General features: G+C 40.0%; 1 protein-coding gene across 1 annotated transcript in view; it reads left to right on the forward strand.

Annotated features, from left to right (window-relative positions):
* CLNK (cytokine dependent hematopoietic cell linker) overlaps window positions 1–13,320 on the forward strand; it is a 216,025-nt gene that overhangs the window by 13,774 nt on the left and 188,931 nt on the right. Inside the window, exon 4 of the mRNA XM_043972224.1 lies at window positions 11,300–11,493. Coding sequence (XP_043828159.1) covers window positions 11,300–11,493 — 194 coding nt within the window. The remainder of the gene's footprint in view (window positions 1–11,299; window positions 11,494–13,320) is intronic.

Here is a 13,320-nt window from a genome sequence, read left to right on the forward strand (position 1 = left end):
ATTTCTCCCTCTCAAAAAGAGAAAGAGAAAAAGAAAAAAGGCCCTTTCTCTGAATCATTACCAAATAAACAACTCTCCAGATCTGAGCAAAGTTGATTTCAAAACTTCTTGCTTATAGTAAAAGCGATGGGTATTTTTGTTTTTGTTTTTGTTTTTTTTCTCCAACACATACATCATTTTGGACAGGGCTAAAATGATTCTGTGAAATCTGAAAAATCAAATGTGTTGTCCTTAGCAACAGTGAAATGTGTTGCATTTTAACTTGGAAGAAAAAGAACAAAGGGTACCCATAGAGACCTATGTTGCCAGCCTTGCTAGAGATCCTTGCTTCAGACCACCATCTTTCTGTCCTCTGAACACCCCCTGTGTTTTCCTTCATCTTTACATTTACTTGGACTGTTGAATGAATTCACTTCCTCTAGGAACGACCCCCCCCCAATTTTCTTTGGAAATTAACAACTCTCCACTTAAGAACCTGACACTTTGTCATCATTACTGCATTTATCATGTAATTTTGAGCATTAAAGCTCTCCATGTTGGCATATTAACCTTCCCTCTGCTTTATGAAAGGACACCCTTCTCCTCTTGGACACCCATGGGTCACTTTACTTTGTAACTCTCTCAGGACTTTATAATGGTAGATAGAGTATCATATTTATCTTGGAATCTTTATGACTCATAATGAATAGGGATCTGGCCTTAGAGCCACAAAGATCAGGGTTCAAATCCCACCTCTCACACATTTAAAATGTGTGTCACTGAGCACTTAATGTCTCCGTGCTTTAGGAAATTCTATAAAAATATTAATTGCAGGAAAGATGCCAACCTGCATTTGTACAGAGACCCATCACCAGTGAGTTACCTAGATTCAATAAAATCATACATCCTATTCCCTTTCCCCCATCCTTGTATCTTATCTTCCTACTCCAAGTCCCATCAGAATAGAGACTACGGTTATCCCTTCCATGTTGCGACTTTCCCCATCATAGTTTCAATATATTATGGGTCAGCATAAGAAATTAAATGGTAATTTTTTGAGAGTTTTTTTTAGAGCAGATAACATGCAAAGGCCAACAGATGACAAAGAAAAGGTTTAGAAACTCAGGAATACATAAAATATAAGAATAGTATTATATAATATCAACATATTTTATCTTTTAATACCTTGTATACCTGATATATTTCATACCATAATAATACAATTTTCTTCTCTGGTATGAAGAGAGGGTCAAAGAATTTTACTCGGATTTTCCAGATCACAGGGATGCCATACCCCTTACCCCTGAGATGTGGAAGAGATAACTGTATTTCTTATGTAATCTCTACAACTTCTAGAGGCAGCCAGAGGATACAGTGAATAGAGAGTTAGACTTGGAATCAGGAAGATTTGGGGTCAAATCCAGCCTCTAATATGTAATAGCTGTGTGACCCTGATAGTCATTTAACATCTGTCCACCAAAGCTTCAACATCTGTAAAATGGAGATACTTCCAGGAGTGTTGTGAGGACCAAAGGAGATGATATTTGTTAAGCACGTCACAAACCTTAAAGCTCTATATAAATGCTAGTTGCTATTATTAGTGCTCTGCACAATGCTCTAAACACAGTAGGAATTCAATGAATGGAATATTGGATGAATCTATTAAATCGCATATGCCATTCCCTCCCCCCACCTCCAGGCCAGCATTAATTCCTTGAATTTTTTTTTCCTTTTTGCATTTTGTCCTTCTCTGTGCCTCCTTAAGTATGTTATTGTTGTTATATTATTCTTAAATTGTTATATTATTTAAATTATTTTAAAATTATGTTATAGTATTTTAAAAATTAAACATACACACACATATACCACTATTGTATATTTCGAAGAATAAGAAGTAACTGAGTAGATCTTTTGTTCTAAATAGCATTCACTTTTCCTACTCCACCCCCTCCTTCAAAAACTTGGTCTATGGGTTGTTGGGGGGGGGGGTTTCCTCCATGAATTATTCATTTAGGATAAGGTTAAACCCAGCAGAAATATTTATGGGAAAAATGTATTTTTTTACAGCGCAACCAAGAAAGACAAAGGGATTCCCCCTAGATAATGAGCATTCTCCGGGAGAGGGAGAGAGTCTGATGTGTAGGCTTGCCGGTTTTCAGTTTTGTAAACTTTCTTCTGTTATCATGTGGGTATTAATTATTTCTGGATTAAGTCTGGCACCTAAACCTAATCCATTTCCAAATAAATGCTTTCACTTACAAACTAGATGGTGTGTGTGTGTGTGTGTGTGTGTGTGTGTGTGTGTGTGTGTTTCTGTGAGACTTCTCAGCCAACATAGAGGGTATTCTGGCCTTACCATCCTGAACTGACATCTGTGTTTTCTGGGGAAAATTAAACACAATTTGGTTTGTATTATTGTCTTTTTTCAGCTCATTTGAAAAAAAATAGGGTAACTAAAGATGATGATTTCAGTCATTACCGGGGGGAAAAAAAGTATCCTAATGGGAAAAATTATTATTTTACTATCATGTTAATAACCAATTATTAAACTAAAATTCAAGCTTTTCTCCTTTATTTCTTCATTTAAGACCTAACCGCTACAAACAGGCAGTCTCTGAAGGACATGACTGACTGATGAGATTGCCCTTACCCTCAGGAAACATGCTCTTTAATCTTGGGTCAGATCCCACACAACTAGGAGACCTTATTTCTTTTAGAGTGAAAACACAATCTAATCTCTACAAGTTCTTATCCCAAGGAAATGAGCCCCAGTCCTTTGTACCCCTCCATTAGAGTTTAGGGTGACCTAGCTCATGAAGGAGAAAACCAACCAGAGTGGTCTGGATGGATATAGATTTCCTTGTCAAGATTGTTGGAGGTAGCCAAATCTGATGATCAAGCCAGGTTCTCAACTGGAGGAGCTAAGACCTTTAGCCCACCTCATCATTGAATGTCTACCAATCATGCTGATTTTCAGTTGTCAAGTGAATTCCCTTTCAAGGGTTATTTAAAGTTTTCAGGCTCTCCATGTTTTTTATATTTTGTTACTGAAAGAAATCACTGACCATCAATTTATTATCAGCTAGCTTAATTAATAAATTGATCATTAATTACCAAGAAACTCTGTCTCTAGGGATTTTTCATTCATCATACTAAATAACTAAGATATTGTTAAAATAGCCCTTTCTCTCTTCTCATCATAAGTCTGCCATAATATTTGACCCAGAGGACTATCCAGGATCAAGACTATCTTTGCCCAAGGATCAGAGCCAAGTTAATTGGACTACACAGGACTGTTACAGCCTTGAGACACATGAGATCTTGGCTCAAACAAGAGACAAGCCCTGTTCTTGCCCAAAAGAAAATTCCCTAAATTCTCTAAGGAAGCAAGCTGAAAATCAGGGGCATGTTGATGTGACAGCTTCACCTACATGTCTGTCTTCAAAGGCTTCCCTGTTTCTCTTTTCATGGGTCTTGAGTCAATCTTCAAGAGAACCCAGAACTCCCTAAAAAAGGAAAGAATGTCTCTCCTTCCCAAGCCTGTTGTGTCAACTATGCCCTTCCTCTAGGTATTCTCTCTACCAATTAGGGAAGTCTTATGAAAAATGCTCCAGGCTTGGCTACAAACCCAGATTACACTTGCAAAATTCAAATCAACATTTTAAAGGTTGAAGATAGGTGCCGTCATTTAAAAATCAGGCTTAAGTGAACATATAGAATGTCTGGATCCAGGACTCTAAATGTGCTTCCAAATTATGTTAAAATAGGACATAAGAAAGAAATTGCCAGTATAATGAAAAGTTCTTTCCATTTTGGTTGATAGGCTAAGAAATGTGAAAGTGAATGGAGTAGAAGATTCACACCGAGTGAGGTGGGTGCGTGGAGAGGGAAGTTACATACTCTTGAAATTTAGATTGCCCGTCCCTTTACAACCTTCAAGAGGGATGTAGGTTATGTTTTTGCTTTTGAAAGTTCAAGTAAATGGTACTACAATTTCTTCTGAAAATTTACTGGAGACATTTGTGACCTATTTTTTAAGGTATTGAAGAAGTATTACGGACATCATAAATCTAGGGCAAGAAATAACTGCTGTTTAGATTCTATAATTATAGAACTTAGAATTGGAAGGAATCTTGGAAATCATCTAGTCAATAATGATTTGCAAAATACAATGTTAACTGGGACCAGCCATGGCATTGTAGATAGAAAAGCAGCCTTGGAGTCACCAAGCTCTGGGCTCCAGTCTTAACTCTAGTTATGAGACTATGGGCAAGACACTTGACCTTTCAGTGTTCCAATGCAATTATTTTAAGACTAGAAGTAACAGGAGAAGTGGCAAAGGAATTTTCTATACTCTAAATACCACCAGAAGTTCTCTACACCCAATGAAATCACAAAATTTGCAGGTCTGGACCAAGAAAAAAATATGGACTAAAAAATATCAATATCAACTGTCGTAGATTACTTCACCCTCCGTGACTCAAAGGGCAGGGCCTGGAAACCAGGGAGAAGGAAGGTGCCAAGGAGGGCAAGAGGAGGGTGGAAGGGGAAAAAGTCAATGTTTCAAGTTTATAGGTTTTAAAACTAAGAACTTTGGGTAATACAAGATTTATGGTCCTATAAAATTTTGCCTATTGTGGTCATGGTTTCACATGGAATTCTCTTTTTCTGTTCTACTTTGTACCTGGAAATATGCTTTAATGGGGAGAAAGTATTTGAAAAAATTCAGAATTAAAAAAAATTTTTAGTTGACTATTAGGAATCACATATCTTCACAAGTTATGCAAATAGAAACCCAAGGAGAATCTAAAGTATAACTAGGACCCAAACCTATACATGGGGTCAGACCGGAGTTCAAATCCAGCCTCAGATGCTTGTCAGCTGTATGACCCTGAGAAAGTCACTTAATTTCTCTGTACCTCAGTCAGACTTTTTAATGCCTTACAAAGATATTTTACCTAATATACGTAGAATGGACTGGAGAGGAGAGAAATCAGAAGTAGAGAAGCCAGTTATGAAACTATTATAGTAGTCCATTTATGAGATGGTGAAGCGTTATACTCAGATGAGAAAAAAGATAAAGAGAAAGGAACAAAAGTAAAAGACCTTAGAGAAGAATTGATTCTTGGTATGGGGAGCAAGGGAGAAGGAAGAGTAAAGAATATTTCCAAAGTTATGAACTTAGGTAACTAGAAAAATGTGGATGCCCTCAACAGAGATGAGAGTTTGAAAGAGAAGCAGGTTTAGGAAGACAGGAAGCTAATGTGTATTATGCAGGTTATGCTGATTTTAAGAGGCCTATGTGTTATATATTGAGGGTAGCTAGGCAGTACAGTTGATAGAATGCTGGACCTAGAGGCAAGAAAACTCATCTTCCTGAGTTCAAATCTGACCTCAGATACTTCCTCCCTTTGTAAGCATGGGCAAGTCACTTAATCCTCAGTTCTAGGTATATAAAATGGAGACACACCAGTGAAGAAAAAGGTAAATCACTCCAGTATCTTTGCCAAGAAAACTCTATGGACATAGTGACCACAGGGTAACATAGAGTCAGACATGACTGAACAAATGAACAACAACAACACTGCATTTAGACAGGGTATGATTCATATAGTATCCAAAACATCACTGATTGATTCATTTATTCAATCACTTATTTGAGGGCAGCTAGTTGATGCAGTGGATAGAGCACTGGGCCTACAGTCCAGAAGATTCATCATCCTGAGTTCAAAACTGACCTCAGACACCTTCTAGATGTGTGACCCTGGGTAAGTCACTTAACCCTGTTTGCCTCAGTTCCTCATCTGCAAAATGAACTGGGGAGGCCCTGTGACTATCTGTCTTAAGAGCATAAGAGATGGATAATGATCCAGCAAAGGAGACTGAGGAAAAATAGGAGACCAAAGGCACAACAGCTTCATTGAAGCCAGGAGGAAGGGGTGTTCATCAACATAAAAAACTGCCATGAGACGGGTCAAAGGCAATTAAAACTGGGGAAAGGACCTTAGATTTATCAATTAAAAGAAATTGGTGACCTTGGAGAAATCAGATTCAGTCAGTGATGGGGTCAGAAGACAGAATGAAAGGGGTTGAAAAGTAAATGGAAATAGAAGCAGTGAATATAGCTGATTATTTCTGGGTATTTGGCAATGAAAGCAGAGATATGGGACAATAGCTTGAGGGGATAGCAGAATAAAGGGTTTCTTTTTATATTGTTTTATTTTTTTAAGTATGGGATAGGCCTGATTTGTTGTTTATAGACTATGGGGAAAGAGCCAATGGATAGCGAGAAACTGAAAATAAGAGAGTGGGAATGGTCCAGTGGCAAAGTCATGATAGGAGAGATTGAAATCCAGGACACAGGTGGAGGAGTTGGCCTTGGCAAGGGAAGGCAAGGTCACCTCTTCTCAGAGATGGGAGTAAAAAAGGAAAGAAAGCGTAAGCACTTGGAGCCATTTTAAGGTTTGCAGCAGAACAGGAGAGGCAATCCACAGCAGATGGCCTCTGTTCTCAGACAGCAAGGACATCTGCTGAAAGAGAGGAGAGGTTGGGAGCTTGAAGAGAAAAGAGAAAGTCTGGAATAACCACTATGGAAATGGCTGCGGAAGCAATGAAAAGAAAATAATGGCTTTGATGTAAGGAAAAGAGGACCTCAGTGAAATTAAATAATATCAACTTGTAATGGGCCCAGTTAGCCCAGTGATATCTTCAAATCCACCTGACTACTCTATCATAAAGTCTAGATCTCTCCATCTTGTCTATGAGGGTAACTGTCAGATGTCTAGCTGAATCCATGCCATTCTCTTGATCTACCAGGTCAGTAACCCTGCCAAAAAAATAGAAATATGCTCTTGTAGGGGTTTGGGGGTAGAGATGGGGTTGGGATTGGGAACAGGGTTAGTTTAATTGACCCTTAATGTTTATAATCAGCAAATTCATAATGGGTTCTATAACTATGTGTATATTATTCCCTATATTTAAAAGTGATTAATGATCCCAGCTTTTGCGCCTAACATCCCCATGTTGGGGTTATAATTTTCTTATAAAAATAGAGGATTAGTGAATAGAAGTGATGCATCAACCCCATATTGAGAAAACAGCCTGCTGCTTTGGAACAGGTCTAGATTAACTGGCCACATGGGACTTAAACCAGTGACCTTTGCATCCTTGCTCTGTGACCCTAACCAACCAAGCTAAGCTCTCTTAAACACTGTGCATGTGGAGCTTGGGGTATCTCCTTGAGTTCCTGGAGTTTTTCCTCTAAATGAAGCTAATTGGCTCACAAAGTTATAGAACCTGTGACCTTGGCCTCATCAGAACTTGATTTAACAATTGAGTGAATGAGAATTTGGAAAAGGTAGGTGACAAACGGAGACCTTGTTGTTCCTCCAGTCGGGAGATGGGTTGAGGGAACAAGCAGAATTGTCATCTAATAGTCTATTAGGCCAGTAATAAAAGACATTCTTTAAGTACCAATAAGGCACATGCTCAGAATAAGGGCAGCTGGGTGACACGGTGGATAAAGTGACAGGCATGGAGTCAGGAAAACTCATCTTCCTGAATTCAAATCTGGCCTCAGACATTTTACTTGGTATGTGACCCTGGGCAAGTCACTTACCCCTGTTGGTCTCAGTATCCTCATTTCTAAAATGAGCTGGAGAAGGAGATGGCAAACCATTCCTGTGTCTTTGCCAAGAAAACCCCAAATGGGGTCATGGAGAATCAGACATAACTGGAAAAAAAAAAGACTGAAGAAGAGACTGGGGAAGAAGGGGACCATTCAGAAGAGGAGAGAAGCAGATGGAAAATCAGGGACTGAGTTAGTAATAAAAAGCATATCCATCTGCAAGGGTGGAAATGTATCCTTATGGCTATAGAAATAATTGTCAGGCTTTAAGCTACAAAACCTGATTTCATCATCCATTTCTGGCTGATGTGGATTGTATTAGAACAAAGCTTTGTAGCCATTGATTCAAGAGGCCCGATTTTGAGATGAGTGAATGAATGAAGCATTTATTACATATTTATATTATACAAAGCCCTCGGCTTTGATGAATATACCCCCTCTCTGGGCCTCATTTTACTTCTTTGTCAAATGAATGACTAGACTATATGATCTCGAAGGTTCCTTCCAACTCGAATATCTCTATTCTCTGTCTTACCCTCCCCTCAGGTTCTGACATCCCCTAATTTACTTACCCAAACCTCTGACTCCAAGTCAAGTATTTTTTTATTACCCTATGGTGCTCACAGACTATGATTTTCCAGTCCAGTGTTGACCTTGACCCATTCTTTCTGCTAAGCATATTCACTTATGAAGAGTGACCCAGTTGATGCTATGATAGACTCCCCAGTTATCACTTATCCATCCAAAATTGAGTCTCTTTTTTGATCTTTGTTGCTTCAGCTACTTTACTTTCTCCATGGTGGGTTTGTTTTTTAATTATATCCATCCTCTTCTTCACTTTATTCATTTTCTATTCTGATAGATCCTTATTATCATTGTCATAGGAGAGGAGCTGAGTTACTTGTCTTCTCATCATTGAGTTCCTTTATGACTTTCTATTCCACCAAATTGAGTGAAATGTCTCCAGTATCTCCTACACTATTGTTTACTTTCTGGGCACTCAGTTTTGATCTTTCTTTCTCATTCACTGTCCAGTTTCACCACATCCTTTATAAAAGGCAAAAATACAGAAAATTGGGCAGAAACTTCTAGTCATTTCTGAGTAAAGAGGAAAGACGATTTCCTGTTAATGTCATCATATTCCTGGTAACCCCAAACTTTTAACTACCCTACGTTCCTCTATGAAAGAAAAACCTGATTTATTATTGTTCAGTCATTTCAGTCATGTCTAACTCTTTGTGACTTCCTTGGGGAATATCTTGGCAGATATACTGGAAGTGGTTTGCCAATTCCTCCTCTAGCTCATTTTACAGATGAGGAAACTGAGGCAAACAGGGTGAAGTGACTTGCCCAGGGTCCCACAACCAGTAAGTGTCTGAGGCCTGATTTGAACTCACAAAGATAACTCCTACCTGAAGGGCAACTAGGTGGCACAGTGGATAAAGCACCGGCCCTGGATTCAGAAGGGCCTGAGTTGAAATCTGACCTCAGACACTTGACACTTACTAGCTGTGTGACCCTGGGCAAGTCACCTAACCCTGTTTGCTCAGTTTCCCTATCTGTAAAATGAGCAGAGAAGGAAAGGGCAAACCACTCCAGGGTCTCTGCCATGAAATCCCCAAATGGTTCACAAAAAGTTGGACACAACTGAACAACTATGTGCTTCATACACATACAAGTTAAATGACTTACCATGTCACATACTAGTGTCAGAGCTCCATTATACCCTACAGCCCCCAACAAGTCACTTCCTCTGCCTCAGCAACAATTTCCTCATGGGCATGTGGGCGAGAGGAATTGGTCCCCTATGGTCAGGTCTAGCTCTAAATCTTGGTATCTCATGAGGGAAAAAATAATGCTACAGAAATGTTAAGTTTAGCGAGGAGCAATGTTGCATTTTAAAATAAAAGGCCTATTCTAGCTCTCTGTTCAGAAGGCCCTGTGGATTTTTCTGAGTAGGCAATACCTGACCCAACCTGTCCCCAGTGCCCAGGGGGGAGGCCACAATTGCACACAGGGGAAAAACAGGCTCAATTTGTGTTTGTGAAGTCCCTGCGGCAGACAGCATTAACACTGACAGAAAGAGGACAGCTTTAAAAAAAAAGTCACCCAGTGCTCTCTGAATAAGCCAATTATGAACCTTGATTGATTCCCACTTCATCAATTACTCTGATCTCTCCTGCTTCATTCCTTTCTAACAAAAAGCAACTGTTACAATTAAAGAAGGATTAGAATACAGTTTCAGTTGGGCTTTACCAATTTCTTCTTATTTCTACAGGCCCTTTTGAAGATTTATTGACTTCGATTGAGTTCTCTGGCCCCTGGGACTATGAACAGTCAGTAAGTACACCCCATTTCCCTACCACGTAGATAATGAATGCACGAGCAGCCCCAGGATTGGATACACCACTCATAAATAACTGGGAAGGGCAAACAGATGTCCCACTTGGAGCCACAGTCAGAGGCATCGTTTGGGGTGATGTGGTCAGTGAATCACTTTCAAAGGAGAGCAAAGAGGTTCTTGGTATTTATCTGAGTGGCTGAAGGATGTGGCAACCTTATTTTGTCCTGATTTGGGGACAGTAGTAAGAGCTAGCAATGAGGAGACCAAACAGTGTTTTTTTGTTCATAAAAGTGGAAGCATAAGGCAAGGTAACAAGTGTTTTAGGACCAGAGCTAGAAAGGGCATTGTGGGTTATCTGGTCCCACACCCTCAGTCTATAATGGAACAGTGACAAAACTAGGGTGGGGTAGTCAGGGCTTCTCCTCAAGTGCCTGTGTGGGGGCTGGCTCTTCATTCTCATTGAAATCCAGATATTTAAGCCTTTGGATATATTTACATTCATGCAAATCTTTTCTTTAAGGAACAACTCTCATTGCTATAGTTACAGGAACTAAAGGAGATGGGGAGAGAAAGGGGGTGTCCCCAGAGAAAACAAGGAAATGGGGCTTCTAGCTGCAAAATAAAAAATGAAGGGAGGGAGAAGCTGACATTTATAACTCTGGAGGGTTATTTCTTCTGTAGACCAACTGCCTTCCCTTCCAACCCATTTAGGGAAATAGGAAAAGCAATGGATGGGCCCCTCACATAAACTGTCCCAAGTATTAGGAATCAGACTGTCTCTGTAGAGGAAGAAAATGAAGCTCAGGGGATTTAAGTGATTCTATGAAGGTCTCACGGGTAGGAAGGAGCAGTCAGGTTTTGTTCATCTCTCATTTTTGATCATCTCTCATTCCTCTCTTCTGTTGTACCAGTCAGTCTCTGTCTGTTTGAGGAGTCAGTCTGGGAGTTAGCCTGGGACGGGGGAAAGCATGCTAGATTTGGAGGCAGAATACCAGGGTATTGGCTCTGCCAGTCACTACCTGTGTGAGCCTGAACAAACGGGTCACCTCTCTGGGCCTCACCTGGGAAAGGGAGGGGCTAGACCAGGCTGTATCTAGCCTTACATCTAGGATCCCATTCTATTATCTGGAACTACCTTAAAGAGTGTCAGAAGGTTCGGGACCAACTATAAAAAGCTACATGGAGCAAGTCCAAGGGAGGTGATGAACTCAAAAATAAACCATGGATTAAAGATGAGACAAAGCCTGGAATGAGGGCTGGCAGAAGGAAGAGTGAAAGCTAAAGACTCAATAGCTCTGTTCTCCTTTGCTCCGGTCAGATCATTGATGGACAATCTTGGGCACATCCAGAGAAGGGGAACGAGGACTAAGACAGCCGAATGGCACCACAGAGAGCCCTGACCTCAGAGTCCGGGAGATCCGAGTGCAAATGCAGATTCAGAAATTTCCTAACCATGTGATCCTGAGCAGGTCACCTGACCTCTGTGGGTCTCAGTCCCTCATTTGTAAAAGCGGGACAACGGCACCTACCCGCCAATGTTGCTGTGAGGATATAATGAGAGAGTATATTTGTAAAACACTTTACAAACTTGACAATGCTATATTAATGCTAGCTACTAAAATTAGCAAGGTAGTGAGGAGACTAAATCATGTTTGATGATGAGGATGGGTTGAAGGAATTGAGGATTTGGAACCCGAAAAAAGACTTGGAGGAAAGGGCAAATATGATGGTTCTGTTCATGTATTTGAAGCCTTGAAAAATTCCTACCAATTAGAGCTGTCCAGAAGGGTAACAAGTTGATTTAAAGAGTATATTGAGTTCCCAACACCTAAATAGTGGCTAGATAAGCACTTGTCAGAGAAATCCCATAAGGAATTCATCCTTCATCCGCAAAGATGGTCTAGAAGACCTCTAAGATCCCCGCCCCTTACAATTCTAAGACTCTATAAATAGTTTGTAACCTTTAAATTCATATGACCATATTCCCTTTCTTTTTGATTTTTTTAAATTTTAATTTTTGTTACATTTTAAGTTTTTAACTGTCTCCCTCCCTTCCTCCGCACCCCACACTAGAGAAGGCCAGCATTTGACACAAAGATAGCTAGATAGCTAGATAGCTAGATTGATAGAATGATAGAATGATAGATTGATAGATTGATAGAGGATGGAGGATGGAGGATGGAGGATGATGGATGGATGGATGGATAGATAAATGGATAGATGGATAGATAAAGCAGCTAGGTGGTGCAATGGATAAAGCACCAGCCCTGGATTAAGGAAGACCAGAGTTCAAATCTGGTCTCAGACACTTGACACTTACTAGCTGTGTGACCCTGGGCAAGTCACTTAACCCTTATTGCCCCACCCAAAAAGAAAAAAGAAAAAAGTAAAAGAGAAGAAAAGGGGGGAAAAAAAGAAGGTTAATAGACTTGTCAAAAGTCATACATTTAGTTAGTGGTTCATCCAGGCCCAGAAACCCATCCCTTTGGGCTACTACTATCAATTTGTCACTTGAGGCAGAAAGGAAGTTTGCTTGTCCATAAAGAACACAAGTGCTCTAGGCCCGCATTGCAAGGGGAAGAGAACAAGAAAAGGAAGGGAAATCAAATAACCAAATGCTTCTTTCACCATTATCCTGACCTGTCTGTACTTGATAATCTTTACCTTGGAGATTCTACCCATCCCCTAGAAGCAGAAGAAACGGAGGCCAAGGCCAACCCTTCCCAATGCCAGGCCTAGAAGCTAGTCTCCTAATGTCATGTCCAATATATTTCCTTATTATGCAGCTTTTCATTCAACCTTCCTCTTTTTTAAAGCATAATCTCAGTTGCATAATTTGCTGACCTGTAGGAGCTCATAATGTATCCACCTTATCTCGGTGTTTCAGCCATGCTGCAATGGTGGGTTATATGAGTTGCTTAGACTGTACTTTCTTTAAAAGTCAAGTTTTCTAAAAATAACTGAACATTCGTACTCTAACTCCCCCTTTGGACACTGTGTTCCTTTGGAGAAAATCATTTCACCTCACCGGCCTCAGTTTCCTATTCTGCAAAATGAGGGTTTAAGATCCCTTTTACCTCTAATCCTCAAAGGTGCATTTCAGGTCAACAGTCTGTGATCCTTCTACGATTTGCTATGCTTTTAATAAAGCACTTTCCCCCCGCCCCGTACCTTTATTTTCCTACTATACACACGACAGAGAGAACATGAAGATTTGGGGCAAGATTTGGCCTATACCTCACTGGGCAAAAGAATTTTCTGAACATGAACAATCCTCCTAATTCCTCTAACACAGAGAAACAAGCATCCAAAACAAAGCCAGTGTCACTTTTATTTTATGGGTTCGCGAGAAATGACAGCCTTACAAGGG

The sequence above is a fragment of the Dromiciops gliroides genome, chromosome 6 (assembly GCF_019393635.1).
Source record: "Dromiciops gliroides isolate mDroGli1 chromosome 6, mDroGli1.pri, whole genome shotgun sequence".
Classification (NCBI taxonomy): Eukaryota; Metazoa; Chordata; class Mammalia; order Microbiotheria; family Microbiotheriidae; genus Dromiciops; species Dromiciops gliroides.